The sequence below is a fragment of the Procambarus clarkii genome, chromosome 23, assembly GCF_040958095.1.
Source record: "Procambarus clarkii isolate CNS0578487 chromosome 23, FALCON_Pclarkii_2.0, whole genome shotgun sequence".
Classification (NCBI taxonomy): Eukaryota; Metazoa; Arthropoda; class Malacostraca; order Decapoda; family Cambaridae; genus Procambarus; species Procambarus clarkii.
The window spans coordinates 9,195,678-9,214,735 of NC_091172.1; the positions used below are offsets into that span (position 1 = coordinate 9,195,678).

The 19,058-nt window shown below is 36.3% G+C and overlaps 1 protein-coding gene across 1 annotated transcript in view; it reads left to right on the forward strand.

Moving 5' to 3' along the window:
- LOC123764046 (protein Star) overlaps nucleotides 1-19,058 on the forward strand; it is a 77,501-nt gene that overhangs the window by 40,776 nt on the left and 17,667 nt on the right. Inside the window, exon 3 of the mRNA XM_045751532.2 lies at nucleotides 9,967-10,079. Coding sequence (XP_045607488.1) covers nucleotides 9,967-10,079 — 113 coding nt within the window. The remainder of the gene's footprint in view (nucleotides 1-9,966; nucleotides 10,080-19,058) is intronic.

A 19,058-nucleotide genomic window follows, 5' to 3' on the forward strand; every position in this document is an offset into this window, starting at 1 on the left:
TGGATCGCGGACCGAGAACAAACGGAGATCATTACCAACTTTGAGGAAGAAAATCCGAACCTGGGGGTATTCGATGTTATATTCTGCAGCAGTTTTAATTAGTTTAGTTCATTTATTATGCACCCCATACCCATCTTATGGGCGGTAGTGGAAAGGGTTACAGAGGCACATAATGGGCTCAGGGACTGATCCCCACAATTCATTTAGCTAAGCAAGTTACAGTCTTGATGAGCTAGTTACAAAATTCAATATACATTACGTCATCACATTCTGCAGCAACGATACCTAAAACGACAAACGCCCCACCATGAAGATATCCTTCACCACCTTAGCTGCGGCTAACCAGGCTGCCACACATGCTTTCCTCTGCTTTGGCATCAAGATTCCACCCTTTCAAGCAAAGAAGGAATGATTCCACGAGCTCCGTTAGTGCTTTCGGTGCTATATGATTACTCCCATCCCACCAACAAGTGTTAGCATCACGTTCAGAAGTGCATCATTACTCCATCTACAATTCAAAAACCCATTACTGCCTGCTTTGCAGTGGCGATCACCCTGCAATTTCCCACAGCTGCCCTCGCAGACAGGACATCATTAGGATCCAGGCTGAATCCAATGAAGCCAAACCTTCTACTTCTGCCCCCGGAGACACTGGCACCAAACCCAGCACCTCAGCTCCCACCAACCTACCAGAAGACTTTCCAGTCCTGCCAAACAGTGACTCCTCCCAACAGGCCACCTGGCCTCCACCCTGGGAACCTAAGGACCAACCAGCACCCTCATAGTCCCTTGCATCACGTGCAGGCATTATCCATGGTCTTATTCGACTAGCGGAGAGGCTTGCCGGACCAGACAATCAACGATTCGTCAAGGTTGAATGACGAATCTAGGTACATCTACGCGATGTACCTAGCCAACAGCCTGGACCCCATCATTGCCCCAGACGCAAGTCTCACTGCCTACGCTACCACTCTGGAGAAGTCGTGGTCGTCCTTGCATCACAAGGACGACCATGAGGTCGACCTCAACACAGACTCCAGAACCACCCAAGACCCAGGCGACACAATCAGAGGTATTTCCCTCTCCAGCTCCCAACACTTTTACCATCACCATTTCAGCAGACATGCTAGCAGACGAGCTGTCTACAAATACTAACAGCACCACCAACGCTCTTGAAATAGCTTCTAACACTAATCCACAACACCTGAGCCTACCTCAGGCTGAGAGACAAAAGACAAAACCACCAACTACTGATGGTATGGACACCTCAGATCTATACTAACCCACCAGCTCCATAATTGGCACAGTCAACCCTCCGAGGTTGAATTACACCATGAAGACCCCCACCCATCCACAAATCTCTAGTAACAGCTATTAGAACTGGTAATGGCTTGAAAGAGCCTCCACTTACTGGCTATTCATCCCCGTGCCAACTTAAGGGTGGCTTAATCTTTATCAATCAATCACTCTTCTGTATTCATTCCTTTCCTGAAAATGTTCCAGAGTGAAACGAAACGTCGTAGAAAATAAACCCTTCAATAATCACTAGAGTTTCTTTACCATAAATTTCGTTAACTTGATTGCTCTTCTTAAAACCGAAGCTAAGGAAGTAGTAAGAAGCATAGAAAGCTAATACTATAAGATCGACAACACCAGCAATGCGGTCATATTTAACGAAATATGCTATAGGAATGCCTGCTGTCCGAGTATATATATATATATGACTGAAAACTCACACCCCAAGAGTGACTCGAACCCATACTCCCAGGAGCAATGCAACTGGTATCTACAGGATGCCTTAATCCGCTTGACCATCAAGACCGGATAAGGAAGTGATAGCCGAAGCTATTTGAACCACTTCCCCGCCGGCACGGGGAAGTGGTTCAAATAGCTTCGGCTATCACTTCCTTATCCGGTCGTGATGGTCAAGCAGATTAAGGCGTCCTGTAGATACCAGTTGCATTGCTCCTGGGAGTATGGGTTCGAGTCACTTCTGGGGTGTGAGTTTTCAGTCGCATATAGTCCTGGGGACCATTCAGGCTTGTTTGTATATATATATATATATATATATATATATATATATATATATATATATATATATATATATATATATATATATATATATATATATATATATATATATGTCGTACCTAGTAGCCAGAACTCACTTTTCAGCCTACAATGCAAGGCCCGATTTGCCTAATAAGCCAAGTTTTCATGAATTAATATATTTTCTCTAATTTTTTTCTTATGAAATGATAAAGCAACCCATTTCATTATGTAAGAGGTCAATTTTTTTTTATTGGAGTTAAAATTAACGTAGATATATGACCGAACCTAACCAACCCTACCTAACCTAACCTAACCTATCTTTATAGGTTAGGTTAGGTTAGGTAGCCGAAAAAGTTAGGTTAGGTTAGGTTAGGTAGGTTAGGTAGTCGAAAAGCAATTAATTCATGAAAACTTGGCTTATTAGGCAAATCGGGCCTTGCATAGTAGGCTCAGAAGTGAGTTCTGGCTACTAGGTACGACATATATATATATATATATATATATATATATATATATATATATATATATATATATATATATATATATTAGTATATTTTGGTAGCAGTCTTTCCTGTAGACATATATTATTAAATATGACCGAAAAAGTAAGATTAATGATTCTAACACGAATTTTCTCAATATTTCTTATATTTCTTTTCACTGTTGATGGTAATTGAAAAATCAATTCTCCAAAATTCATTTTTATTTCTAGTCTGACGCGACACTTGAACGCGTTTCGTAATAACTTATTACATTTTCAAAGACTTTAGTTTACACACACACAACTATAACCTGCAAACACTAAACAGAGTTTAAACAGCTTTGATTTTATACCTGCATTTGGGTGAGGTGATATGTTACAACAGTTTTGGATGAGGTGAAAACAAACTTTCAACACAAGACAGAACACGAAACAATGGGTATAATATTTTGTAAGTTAAAGGGAAGAATGGAAGTAACTGCAAAGGGCCTATTGGCCCATATTTCTTTATGCTTCTATATTGGTGCAGAGTCTTGAAGTGGGTAGAATATAGTTGTGCATTAATTGGCTGTTGATTGCTGGTGTCGACTTCTTAATGTGTAGTGCCTCGCAGATATCAAGCCGCCTACTATCGCTGTATCTATCGATGATTTCCGTGTTTTTTGTTAAGACTTCTCTGGTGATGGTCTGGTTGTGGGAAGAGATTATATGTTCCTTAATGGAGCCCTGTTGCTTATGCATCGTTAATCGCCTGGAAAGAGATGTTGTTGTCTTGCCTATATACTGAGTTCTTTGAGGCTTACAGACCCCAAGTGGGCATTTGAAGGCATAGACGACATTGGTCTCTTTTAAAGCGTTCTGCTTTGTGTCTGGAGAGTTTCTCATGAGTAGGTTGGCCGTTTTCTTGGTTTTATAGTAAATCGTCAATTGTATCTTCTGATTTTTGTCTGTAGGGATAACGTTTCTATTAACAATATCTTTCAGGACCCTTTCCTCCGTTTTATGAGCTGTTGAAAAGAAGTTCCTGTAGAATAGTCTAATAGGGGATACAGGTGGTGTTAGTTGTCTCTTCAGAGGTTGCATGGCGTTTCACCTTCCTTCTTATGATGTCTTCAACGAAACCATTGGAGAAGCCGTTGTTGACTAGGACCTGCCTTACCCTACAGAGTTCTTCATCAACTTGCTTCCATCCTGAGCTGTGGCTGAGAGCACGGTCAACATAAGCGTTAACGACATTCCTCTTGTACCTGTCTGGGCAGTCACTGTTGGCATTGAGGCACATTCCTATGTTTGTTTCCTTAGTGTAGACTGCAGTGTGGAAACCTCCGCTCCTTTCCATGACTGTTACATCTAGAAAGGGCAGCTTCCCATCCTTCTCCATCTCGTAAGTGAAACGCAGCACAGAATTCTGCTCAGATGCCTCCTTCAGCTCCTGCAGATGTCTGAGATCAGGTACGTGTGTAAAAATGTCGTCAACATACCTGCAGTATATGGCCGGTTTCAAGTTCATGTCGACTAAGACCTTTTGTTCGATGGTACCCATGTAGAAGTTCACAAACAGGACACCTAGGGGAGAACCCATGGCGACCCCATCTACTTGCTTATACATGTGCCCATCCGGGCTCAAGAAGGGTGCCTCTTTAGTACAAGATTGGAGTAGTTTCCTTAGAATGTTTTCTGGTATGTCAAGAGGAGTACAGGCCGGATCACGATACACTCTGTCCGCTATCATCCCGATTGTTTCATCCACAGGTACGTTGGTAAACAGTGATTCTATGTCCAACGAGGCTCTTATCCCTGTGGCCCGTGCTCCCCGCAGTAAGTCAACAAATTCCTTTGAAAACTTCAGGCTGAAGGCGCAAGGGACATAAGAAGTCAGCAAGCCATTGAGTCGCTTCGCCAGTCTGTATGTGGATACACACCCTCGTAGCCAATCTTAGCCAAACATCCCCAGTTTGCTAACTGTAGGTAGTAAGTAAGTAAGTAATTATCAAAGAAGGAACCAAGCTTAACAATCCTTGGCTTATCAATTCTTGGCTTACAAAGCAAATACTTAAATCTATTAATAAAAAACATGACCTTGAGAAGAAGTATTGATTAGGAACCGTCTCCAAAGAATTCTCAAAGAATTACTCGTTATTGCTATCTAAAATAATTAGACGAGCCAAAACTAAATACTACGAGGATAAATTTACCCAAATAAAGAGCAACATTAAAAAAACTTGGAGCACAATTTTGCAAATATTGGGATCTAAGAAGATTTTAAATAACAAACCAACACTCCTGGCCAATAACGATGGTCAGCTTTCAGCCTCTGATTCTGCTATTGAGTTCAATAGGTTCTTCTCTTCCAATGGGTCATTCCTTGCAAATGATATTCCATCTTCCAGTACTGATGTTAGGGACTATCTTACAGGTAACTATCCACAGTCTCTGTACCTAAAGCCTACTAATTTCACTGACGTTAATGAGATAATCCTTTCCCTTAAAACCAAGTCTAGTGCCCTTGAGGAGATACTGTTACGACCCTGGGTTCTTCAGTGGAAACCAGAGGTCAAAATTTAACTAAATAAGCTACGTTAGAGTAATAAATCGCAACTCGATGTGTCTTTGTTTGTATCTTCCCTGCCAGACGTAAGACTATTCTTGTTTCTCAAAGAGCATTTAAAGACTGAGCTGGGGGTTGATTATTAAATATAAATAATAAATAAATATAAATAAATATGTTTATTCAGGTAAGGTACATACATACAAGTGATGTTACATTAATGGATTGATATATAGATAGAGCTAGTACATACAATGCCTAAAGCCACTATTACGCAATGCGTTTCGGGCAATGCGTTTTATTAAATAATAACATAGGCACCAACTATGTTTACTAATACTCTAATCATTTGTAAAGTAAACCTGAGTAAACTTGGTATAGGGCTGTGGTACGATTAGTTGAGCAGTCTGCCGGCAGCAGCCAGCTGGGGGGAAGGAAAGGGAGACTCCATCTTGTCTGGTTGCTGGCTGTGGTGAAAGGAACTCCCTCCTCCTTCCTCTTCGTTTCCTTATTTCTGTGTCTTGTTCAAGATAAGTACCAACTGAGTTATTATGCAATATCTGGCATACTCATGTTCTATGTGTAGAGTAGTATATTTTGTGTGTAGTAGGTGTTTTTAGAGTTTATATTACTAGTTATTCTAAAGGGGGTCCCATTGGAACCACGTGGTCCCCTACCCTAAGCTGACTCTAACTTCAAGTTATTCAGTAGTAGAGCTTTACCCTAGCTTGTGTTCTGTGTAAAACCTTGTATCCTGCTTATGTGGACCAAGGCTTTTAACATAAGGTAGTGTGGTAAAGTTATTATTATTATTGTTATTGGTGTGAATGTATATGGGGGGCTGTTAAGGGGTTAATAAATAAGTACATGAATTATAAGAGTATCGTTCTTCCTGTGTAGGAGATCTTGATCATTCCTTAGACTGACCTTGTTGTGTAGCCAAGTAGTCAGCACTACTTCTAGTTTCCATGGGGGCCGGGCCTTACTGATCTCCCCAAATAGATACATCTTTATTCTGACTGACCTTACCCCTGAATAGCACTAGATTCCCCATAGCGAGCCCACCATATATTTTATTTATAACAGATACCAACTTTAATTTACAAAAAAGCCTCCAGATCATTAGCCCCTGCTATTGCATTGCTCTTCAACAAGTCACTTGAACTCCAAACCTTTCCAGATATTCTAAAAAAAGCGAGAGTAACCCCTGTCCACAAATGTGGTGATCTCACAGATGTTAACAACTACAGACCTATATCAATCCTGCCTAACTTGTCAAAAATATTTGAAAAACTAATCTACAAGCAGCTTTACTCTTATCAAGCCAAACACAATATACTTAGCTCTTGTCAATATGGCTTCAGACCCAAAAAAAGCACTAACGATGCACTTATTAGTATAATTAACTTGATTCATGCAGTTCTTGATAAAAATGAGTTCCCTGTTGGGTTATTTGTGGACCTGCATAAGGCTTTTGATACTGTCAACCACCAAAACCTTCTTCTTAAATTACATCATTATGGAGTCAGAGGACACTCCCTGCAATACCTCAAATCTTACCTTACTGACAGGCTCCAGTATGTTTCTGTGAATAATTCAGTTTCTCCCACCCTACCCATCAACATCGGTGTTCCTCAGGGCAGCATACTTGGCCCCTCTCCTCTTTCTCATCTACATTAATGACCTTCCAAATGCCTCCCAACACCTCAAACCAATTCTATTTGCTGATGACACAACCTTCTATTACTCCAGTCCTGACCCCCTTGTTCAAAATGCCACAGTAAATACTGAGCTAAATAAAGTCCATCTTTGGCTAACGGCCAACAAACTCACCCCTAACATTGACAAAACTTTCTATATTCTGTTTGGCAATAAATCCTCTAATCAAATAAATCTCAGAATAAACAATACCCAAATTTGTAACAAATTAGATGGCAAATTCCTTGGCGTTCTCATTGACCACAAGCTGAATTTCCAGGGACTCGTTCTAAATATATCAAAAAGTTTCACAAACTGTTGGCATTCTTTCTAAGATCAGATATTATGTACCGCGCCATGCCCTGGTGATGCTCTATTACTCCCTCATTTATTTTATTTATTTATTTATGCATATACAAGAATGTACATAAGGAATGTGAGGATACAAATATGGTAATTACAGTCTTGTAAAGCCACTAGCACACGCAGCGTTTCGGGCAGGTCCTTAATCTAAGAAAATTTTAAGGAGGTAAATACTTGCAAAATTTATAGACAAAAAAATGATAACAGATTACATGAAATGAAAAAAAAAGATGAGAGAAAATTGTAGGTACAGTATATTAAAGCACATAGGTAGCTAAGATTGATTGCAATAACAGCTTGAATGGTAGTTGACAACAAATTGGTAGGCACAATACAGCAGAAACAATATAAGATTGATTGCAATGACAGCTTGAATGGTAGTTGACAAAAATTGGTAGTCACAATACAGCATATGGCTAGCACATAAAAGAAGACGGCAATGAACACAATGATAAGGTTGTTTGATATTACATAAAAATTAGGAGATTGGGTAACACTAGGTACAGAGCAAATTTAAAGCTCAGTGTAGGAAACTAAGAAGATGAAGTTAGGTACTTTTTGGTTTTGCTTTTAAATAAGGCAAAAGTTTTACAGCTTTTCAATTCACTAGGGAGTGAGTTCCATAGACTAGGTCCCTTAATTTGCATAGAGTGTTTACACAGATTAAGTTTGACCCTGGGGATATCAAAGAGATATTTAATTTCTGGTGTGGTGATAATGGGTCCTATTACATCTGTCCAGGGAGAGTTTCAGAGCATGGTTTGCATTTAAGAACAGGGTTTTGTAAATGTAGTTGACACAAGAGAATGTGTGGAGGGAGTTAATATTTAGCAAGTTTAGGGATTTAAACAAGGGAGCTGAGTGTTGTCTGAAAGCAGAGTTAGTTATTATTCTGATAGCAGATTTTTGCTGTGTGATGATGGGCTTAAGGTGGTTTGCAGTGGTAGACCCCCATGCACAGATACCATAATTAAGATAGGGGTAGATTAGTGCATAGATGGAGTAGATTAGTGCTCATCTATCCATATCTGAACTATGGTATTTGTGCTTGGGGTTCTACTACCCAAAATCATTTATGTCCTCTAATTACTCAACACAAAGCTGCTATTAGGACAATATCCAACTCTGGCCCCAGACATCACTTGGTACCCCTACTCAAATCTCTGAATATGTTAGATATTAAGTCACTGCACATTCTCTCATGTGTATTATACATACAGTATATAAAACACTGAACTGTAATGCCAATCCTGACCTCAAAAGCTTCATTGAAGGTTGTAACAGATCCCATGAGCACCACACCAGAAATAAATTCAGTTTTGATATTCCAAGAGTACGACTTAATCAAACTAGAAATGCTCTATAAATCAAGGGACCCAGAATGTGGAATGACCTTCCCAACCATGTTAAAGACTCTCTCAACCAGTTTAAGATAAAAACGAAGCACTACCTAATAAATTCCCTGTAACCTACCGTACCCCTCTATTGTCAACCCATGTCTGTTTTCTTAAACAACGCTGTTTGTCGACCTAATTGTATTTTTGCTGCTTTTTCAGCCATGTTTCCCCCTTTTTTATCTTTATTTTTATTTGTTCTCAACACATTTTATTCTTTATACTCAATTAGTATTAAGTTTTTAGTCATTAATGTTTTTCCTGCCCAAAACGCTATGCGTAATAGTGGCTTTAGGCATTGTTTGTACTAGCTCCATCTATAAATCGATCAATTTATGTAAAATCTCTTGTATGTATGTACCTTACCTGAATAAACATTTTATTTTTTATTTTTAAGCCAGGAAGACTATGTAGCTAACTGTAGGTCGTAACTAAGTGATTGTAACCTATCCACCGCTGCCCACTGGATGGGGGGCGGTGTGCAGGACAAACATATCAATTGTGACACTAGCTCTCCACATATGTCAGTTCCTTAATTTAGAAACTGTACTTGAGGTCGGTCTCGAGCCCATTGTTGATGTGATGATGTGCATTGAATTTTGTAACTAGCTCATCAAGATTGTAACTTGCTTAGCTAAATGAATAGTAGGGTTCAGTCCCTGGGCTCATTATGTGCCTCTGTTACCCTTTCCACTACTGCCCACAAGATGGGTATGGGGTGCATAATAAAATAACTAAACTATCTGACAAAAATCATGCAGTTAAGAAAATTCTTGACATTTGGGGTATTTTGTTGTCAAAGGTTAATGTTGAAATCATCACCTAAAATGTGATTTTTATTGAGTTTATTGCTTATGAGTGCTTCCTGAGAATTTTTTTAAGAATTCATTTACAATATACAGTATTGGTATTGGGAAATCTATAAACAGCTTCAATAGTTATAGGGGATTTCAAGGTTTTAAATTAAAATTTAGCAAAAATATGTTCATAATAATCTTTATTGCTGACAACTCTAATGCAGTTATATTGATAATAGACTGTTGTATGATACCCCTTTGTATTTGGTCAGCAGTAAAGAATTGTTATGTAACCATCTAAATCATATACAGTAAGACAATTGGGTTTCTGTTAAGATAATGAACATAGTTTTGAACCTAGCGCTTCTAATGGTGAAATTATCCCGTCAAACTGTTTATTGCATGATCAGTATTCTGGTTAAATACTGATAGACTAGTGTTAGTTTGATGTTTATTTTTGCTGGAAACACTTTGTGTATCAGTATCTTTATATAATATACATTTTCTACTAATTAACCACTGTAACATCTATTATAATAATATAAATAAAATAATAGTACATAATAGAATAAATCTTGAACCAGTAGCAACCATGGCTTGTGTAAATAAGTTTAGTACACTCGCTTGTTCCAGCACCATCAGCAGCTGTGGCTAAGTACCCTGGCCCAGACGACCTGGTGATACCCATCGACCGGATCATGAAGTCTCCTGTCTCCATTGATCAAGATGACCCGAAGCTCATACAGGTATTGAGTGAACATAAATATTTCTTATAGAGACATAACTTTCCATACAATGCTGCCATCCTTCTTAATCATGCTGCTTCTTTGTAATACAGCTCTATACAGTACTGCAGTACTGTAATTGTATTCTAATTTTCCCAATTCCACAATCTTATAAATTTTAATTCCATTTCCTACTCCATTATGTGCAGTAATATAACTCAAACATTGGGTAAAATTAGGTATAGTCCCTTTATTGTAAAACTTATTAACCAATAAACTATAAAGCCTATAGTTACTATGAACCGTTGTACCAAATATGGACTGTTAAACTCCAAAAAATTATGTTTTGTATTCATTTTGTAGAGGATCTGAGAAAAAAGGCAACTAAATCAAACTTTCTTCAGACCCAGTATACTACATATTCATACTAAATTAGGCCTATGAATGCACATCTTAGGCCTAGAATTGGTTATTTATGCAAAGGACAGAAGGAATTATTCCTATCTAGTATCAATGACAGTCAATGCCTTACAGCCCCAAGTGGCAATTCTCCACAACAACCCTAAATTACAATTTACTCACAAAAAATAATAATACATAATAATAATAATTTACTCACAAGAAGGGACAAGGGTTGGTGAGATTATATAAGAATGGTATTTGTACATTTCTCTGTAACCCTTTCCACTACTGCCCACAAGATGGGTATGGGGTACATAATAAATTAACTAAATTAAACTTGCAAAGCCACTAACACACACAGCATTTCGGGCAGGTAATTAAGCTGACATATAGGATAAGATGAAAAGGGTTAAATTGGCAAGGTTTTATATCAATAAATAACCATAATATAAATTGACAGAGGTGATTACACTAGTAAAGAAATGTCTTAATTAAGTTTTAAGACATTGTCTTTAAGTTTAAGTTAAAAACATTATTATTATTATTATTATCATCATTATTGTTTATTATTTATTTATTTATTTGATTTATATACAAGAAGGTACGTTGGGTTTATGAGAGTACATAGCATTGATGTTTTTTACATTCTTGTAAAACCACTAACATACATAGCATTTTGGGCAGATTCTTCATTTAACAGATAATTTTAAATATGTAATTTCTAGCAAAATTGAAAAACTGTTAACAGATACATGGTAAGAAAATATGACGAGGATTATTTGGTACATTATAGTAAAATTTGAGGGTTATCAATAAGTACATTGTAGCATAATTTGAGGATTATTTCAAGGTATAATGCAGTAAAAATATGCATTCAATATACAGTAACAACAATGATATAAAATGATAGCAGTGATTTCAATGCTGAAGTTTTATGGCTTAGGTACATATATTGGGGGAGTGGGTAGCACAAGATTCAAAATTCAATATTCAAAATTCAAAATGTTTAATCAGATAAAGTACATACATACAAGGGGGGTGATACAAATATTGATGAATTTATAGATAGAGCTAGTACATACAATGCCTAAAGCCACGATTACGCAAAGTGTTTCGGGCAGGAAAAACACTAAAGACTAAAATTTAATACTAATTGAGATTAAAGTATAAAATGTGTTGAGAAAATATAAAAAATTAAAAAGGGGGAACATGGCAAAAAAACAGCAAAAATACAATTTGGTCGACAAACAGCATTGTTTAAAAATAGCAGACATAGGTTAACATTATAGGGTAAAGGTAGGTTACAGGGAGTTAATTAGGTAGTGCTTAGTTTTTATCTTAAACTGGTTGAGAGAGGTACAGTCTTTAACATGATTGGGAAGGTCATTCCACATTCTGGGTCCCTTGATTTGTAGAGCATTTCTAGTTTGATTAAGACGTACTCTTGGAATATCAAAAAGGTATTGGTTTCTGGTGTGGTGCTCATGGGTTCTGTTACAACCTTCAATGAAGCTTTTAAGGTCAGGATTGGCCTTACAGTTCAGCATTTTATATATATATATAATACACATGAGAGGATGTGCAGTGACTTAATATCTAACATATTCAGAGATTTGAGTAGGGGGTACCGAGTGATATCTGGGGCCAGAGTTGGATATTGTCCTAATAGCAGCTTTGTGTTGAGTAATTAGAGGATGTAAATGATTATGGGTAGTAGAACCCCAAGCACAAATACCATAGTTGAGATAAGGATAGATGAAGGAGTAATAGAGCGTCACCAGGGCAGGGCAATGTACATAATATCTGATCTTAGAAAGAATACTAACAGTTTTTCAAACTTTTTTTGATATATTTAGAATGTGTCCCTGGAAATTCAGTTTGTGGTCAATGAGAACGCCAAGGAATTTGCCATCTTCTTTGTTACAAATTTGGGTATTATTTATCCTGAGATTTATTTGATAGGTATGAAACAAGTAAGGAATCTACGAGAATGAAATTTAGGTACTTTTTTATCTTACTTTTGAACAGGGCATGGGTTGGACAATTTTTTAATTCATCAGGGAGTGAGTTCCAAAGACTGCGCCCTTTTCAAGGCACTAACATCATCGAAGTGTTTACCTAGGGATCTAACGTTCAAGTTGATTACAGAGATATTGTGATTATCTGTTAATACATTGTTTACATCATGTGCTGTAAAATATCTGCAATTTTGATCATTGAAGTGATGATTATCATAGATAGTGGATAAGAGGTTTAGTTCTGGGTCTATACTTGTCTGCATAAAAAGGCTGTTTGCAGGAAAACAAGGCAAGAATGGCAAATTACAAAAAAAAAGTTTCAAAAACTGTTGGCATTCTTTCTAAGATCAGATATTTTGTACCCCGCCCTGCCCTGGTTACTCTCTATTACTCCCTCATCTATCCATACCTCAACTATGGTATTTGTGCTTGGGGTTCTACTACCCAAAATCATTTACGTCCTCTAATTACCCAACACAAAGCTGCTATTAGGACAATATCCAACTCTGGCCCCAGACATCACTCGGTACCCTTACTCAAATCTCTGAATATGTTAGATATTAAGTCACTGCACATTCTCTCTTGTGTATTATACATATATAAAACGCTGAACTGTAATGCCAATCCTGACCTCAAAAGCTTCATTGAAGGTTGTAACAGAACCCATGAGCACCACACCAGAAATAAATACAGTTTTGATATTCCTAGAGTACGACTTAATCAAACTAGAAATGCTCTACAAATCAAGGGACCCAGAATGTGGAATGACCTTCCCAACCATGTTAAAGACTACCTCTCTCAACCAGTTTAAGATAAAAACTAAACACTACCTAATAAATTTCCTGTAACCTACCTCACTCCTCTATTGTCAACCCATGTCTGTTATTTTTTTTTTTTTTTTTTTTTTTTAATCAACACTGTTTGTCAACCTATTGTATTTGTGCTGCTTTTTCAGTCATGTTCCCCCCTTTTTTTTTATCTTTATTTGTATTTGTTCTCAACACTTTTTATTCTTTATGCTCAATTAGTATTAATTTCAGTTCTAGATATTAATGTTTTTCTTGCCCGAAACACATTACGTAATAGTGGCTTAAGGCATTGTATGTACTAGCTCTATCTATATATCAATCCATTAATGTAACATCACTTGTATGTATGTACCTTACCTGAATAAACATATTTATTTATTTATTTATTTATTTATTTATTTGCGTGGAGTGTTTGCCCAGATTTAGCCTGACTCTGGGAATCTCAGAGATATTTATTTCTGGTGTGGTGCTCATGGGTTCTATTACCCCTATCAAGGAAACATTTCAGATCAAGATCAGCATTTAGGAACAAGATTTTGTACATGTAAATTAATTTATTTATTTATTTATTTATTTATTTATTTATTTATTTATTTATTTATTTATTTATTTATTTATTTATATGTACAAGAAGGTACATTGGGTTTGTGAGAATACATAGCATGGTGTTAACATTCTTGTTAACACCATGCCAACAATAGTATGTGCAGCGTTTCGGGCAGGTCCTTAATCTAACATATAATTTTAAGTAGGTGAATTCTAGCAAAAATGATAAAGTGATAACAGGTACATTGTAAGAAAAAAAATGAAATGAGTGAGATTAGTAGGTATATTAAAGCACATCGGTAGCTCTGATTGATTGCATTGACAGCTTGATTTGTAATTTAACAAAGATTAATAGGCACAATACAGTATATTGATAGCACATATAAGAAAAACAGCAATGATCACAATGGTAAAGTTGTTTGGATTAGGTACACAAAGATTGGGGAATTGGGTAGCAAAAGATACAGTACAATTTTAAAGCACAAGGTTGGACACTGTGAAGATGAAATTAGGTACTTTTTTGTTTTGTTTTTGAATGGGGCAGAAGTTGGACAGTTTTTCAATTAATTAGGGAGTGAGTTCCATAAACTAGGTCCCTTTATTTGCATAGTGTTTACACAGATTAAATTTGACTCTGGGGATATCAAAGAGATACTTATTTCTGGTGAGGTGATAATGGGTCCTATTTCATCTGTCCAGGGAGAGTTTCAGAGCAGGGTTTGCATTTAAGAACAGGGTTTTGTAAATGTAATTGACACAAGAGAATGTGTGGAGTGAGTTTATGTTTAGCATGTTAAGAGATTTAAACAAGAGGGTTGAGTGTTGTCTGAAGGCAGTGTTTGTTATTATTCTAATAGTGGATTTTTGCTGGGTGATGAAGGACTTGAGGGGGTTTGCAGTGGTAGAACCCCATGCACAGATACCATAATTAAGCTAGGGATAGATTAGTGCATAATATAGTGAGAGGAGAGCAGAGTTAGGTACATAATATCAGATTTTGGAGAGTATACCAACTGTTTTAGAGACTTTCTTAGATATATGTTGTATGTGGGTGCTGAAGTTGAGTCTATTGTCTAGGAATATGCCAAGAAACTTTCCATCATTTTTATTACTGATGTTATAAATAACACATGAGAATGTGTGGAGAGAGTGTATGTTTAGCATATTAAGGGATTTAAACGGGGGGTTGTGTGTTGTCTGCAGACAGAGTTTGTTATAGTTCTGACAGCAGATTTTTGCTAGGTAATGATGGGTTTGAGATAATTTGCAGATGTTGAACCCATGCACAGAGGTACCATATATGTAAGATAGGGATAGATTAATGCATAGTATAATGAGAGGAGAACAGAGTGGGGAACATAATATCTGATTTTAGAAGGTATACTGACCGTTTTTGAGACTTTTCAGGCTGTGTTGTATGTGGGTGCTGAAATTCAGTCTCTTGGCTATGTATAGGCCAAGGAACTTTCCCTCATTTTTATTGCTAATGCTAACATTGTCTATCTGAAGTTGAATTTGATTTGATGATTTACTACCAAATAAAATGTATTGTCTTTTCTATGGTTAATGTGAGTTTGTTAATTACATCAATATATCAGTACACAAGTTTTGAGATTATAGTTGTGACTACCTGAAACTACTTCAGTGTAAATTATATTTTTATATTGTCTGATCACAACATGAACTTGGTTACAAGATTATACTACCCACCTATATTTATCATTCACAATTATACACTAATCCAGAACAAATAATAATAATAACACAGTAATTATATATTTATAAACATATATAAAAATAAAAAAATGATAAACGCTTATTCAGGTAAGGTACATACATACAAGAGATTTTTACAAAAATTGGTAGGTTATAGATAGAGCTGGTACTTACAATGCCTAAAGCCACTATTACGCAAAGCGTTTCAGGCAGGAAAAACATTAAAGACTAAAACTTAATACTAATTGAGTTTAAAGTATAAAATGTGTTGAGAACAAATAAAAATAAAAATAAGAAAGGTGGGAACATGGCTGAAAAAGCAACACAAATATAATTAGGTCGACAAACAGCGGTGTTTAAAAAACTGCTGCTGATAATGTCAACTGGGAGTCCGAGTTAGGTAACATAGAGGACATCAACCTAGCAGTGCGATCTTTTCTTCAAAAAACTCTTAGCCTTTATAATACCCACTGTCCTATGCTTACAAAACAAGTCAAAAGCACAACTGGTGTGGTGCTCATGGGTTCTGTTACAACCTTCAATGAAGCTTTTGAGGTCAGGATTGGCATTACAGTTCAGCATTTTATATATGTATAATACACAAGAGAGAATGTGCAGTGACTTAATATCTAACATATTCAGAGATTTGAGTAAGTGTACCGAGTGCTGTCTGGGGCCAGAGTTGGATATTGTCCTAATAGCAGCTTTGTGTTGGGTAATTAGAGGACGTAAATGATTTTGGGTAGTAGAACCCCAAGCACAAATACCATAGTTGAGGTATGGATAGATGAGGGAGTAATAGTGTCACCAGGGCAGGGCGAGGTATGTAATATCTGATCTTAGAAAGAATGCCAACAGTTTTTGAAACTTTTTTCGATATATTTAGAATGTGTCCCTGGAAATTCAGCTTGTGGTCGATGAGAACGCCAAGGAATTTGCCATCTAATTTGTTACAAATTTGGGTATTGTTTATTTTGAGATTTATTTGATTAGAGGATTTATTGCCAAACAGAATATAAAACGTTTTGTCAATGTTAAGGATGAGTTTGTTGGCAGTTAGCCAAAGATGGACTTTCTCTAGCTCAGTATTTACTGTGGCATTTAGAGCAAGGGGGTCAGGATTGGAGTAAATGAAGGTTGTGTCGTCAGCAAATAGAATTGGTTTGAGGTGTTGGGAGGCATTTGGAAGGTCATTAATGTAGATGAGAAACATATATAAAACGCTAAACTGTAATGCCAATCCTGACCTCAAAAGCTTCATTGAAGGTTGTAACAGAACCCATGAGCACTACACCAGAAATAAATACAGTTTTGATATTCCTAGAGTACGACTTAATCAAACTAGAAATGCTCTACAAATTAAGGGGCCCAGAATGTGGAATGACCTTCCCAACCATGTTAAAGACTGTACCTCTCTCAACCAGTTTAAGATAAAAACGAAGCTATACCTAATAAATTCCCTGTAACCTACCTTACCCTTCTATTGTCAACCAATGTCTGTTTTTTTTAAAGAGCGCTGTTTGTCGACATAATTGTATTTGTGCTGCTTTTTCAGCTATGTTTTCATTTCTTGTTTTCATTCTACTCTTTATGCTCAATTAGTATTAAGCTTGTCATTTAAGTTTTTCATGCCCGAAACGCTTTGCGTAATAGTGGCTTTAGGCATTGTATGTATGTACTATACACAAACTATCGTACTATCATCAGATTGCTTTCAAATATATATTTTAACTCAAGTGCTATGAGCATACCTAGTTCATCTCTTTATATTAGGCACTTAAAGTAGTTACTGACAACCCAGTATTATTCTGAGAGCTTCATATTGCATTTTTTCCAGTCTATCAATACTTGTCCTATAATATAATGGTTATGCTGGTGCATGAATAGTCTATCAGAGACCTTTTATAAGATAAATATATTATTTTGGATATTCTAATATTTATTTTATTGTCACATACTAAATATTACAAAACAAAATTCTAAAGCAGTATGTATTCCAGTCCATTTAATTACCCAAAGCTTCCTAGCATTACATAGATAATGAAGAACTATGATATATTTACTCACAATAATGTTGGTGCTGAATGTAGAATATTAAAAAACACATTTTTACTCTTAAATAATATAATTTTAAAACGAAATTAGAAGAAACTAAATAGCAGGTGACGCCACAGGAGTTGATCCAAGCGACAATGTTGTTGCTTTAGGTAATTTGATGGACCCAATTTAGTTATAAATTGTTATTATTTCAGAGTAAAAATATATTTTTTTTCATGTTGTACATTCAGCACCAACATTATAGTGAGTAAATATATCATAGTTCTTCATTACTTATGTAATGCTAGGAAGCGTTGGGTAGCTTTGAGTAGATTTGGGTAGCTTTGGGTAATTAGATGGACCCGTTTTAAATACAATACAATACAATACAATTTTATTTAGGTAAGGTACATACATACAATAAATATTTACAAGGATTGTTTAACTTATAGGTATAGCTAGTACATACAATGCCTAAAGCCACTATTACGCAAAGCGTTTCGGGCATATTCTCTGAATATGTTAGACATTAAGTCACTGCACATTCTCTCATGTGTATTATACATATATAAAACGCTAAACTATAATGCCAATCCTGATCTCAAAAGCTTCATAGAAGGTTGTATCAGAACCCATGAGCATCACACCAGAAATAAATACAGTTTTGATATTCCTAGAGTACGACTTAATCAAACTAGAAATGCTCTACAAATCAAGGGGCCCAGAATGTGGAATGACCTTCCCAACCATGTTAAAGACTGTACCTCTCTCAACCAGTTTAAGTTAAAAGCGAAGCTATACCTAATAAATTCCCTGTAACCTACCTTACCCTTCTTTTGTCAACCAATGTCTGTTTTTTTCTTTAAAGAGTGCTGTTTGTCGACATAATTGTATTTGTGCTGCTTTTTCATCTATGTTTTCATTTCTTGTTTTCATTCTACTCATTATGTTCAATTAGTATTAAGCTTGTCATTTAAGTTTATCATGCCCGAAACGCTTTGCGTAATAGAGGCTTTAGGCATTGTATGTACTAGCTATACCTATAAGTTAAACAATCCTTGTAAATATTTATTGTATGTATGTACCTTACCTAAATAAAATTGTATTGTATTGTATTGTATTGTATTGTATTGTATTGATAAACTTAAATGACAAGCTTAATACTAATTGAGCATAATGAGTAGAATGAAAACAAGAAATGAAAACATAGATGAAAAAGCAGCACAAATACAATTATGTCGACAAACAGCGCTCTTTAAAGAAAAAAACAGACATTGGTTGACAATAGAAGGGTAAGGTAGGTTACAGGGAATTTATTAGGTATAGCTTCGCTTTTAACTTAAACTGGTTGAGAGAGGTACAGTCTTTAACATGGTTGGGAAGGTCATTCCACATTCTGGGCCCCTTGATTTGTAGAGCATTTCTAGTTTGATTAAGTCGTACTCTAGGAATATCAAAACTGTATTTATTTC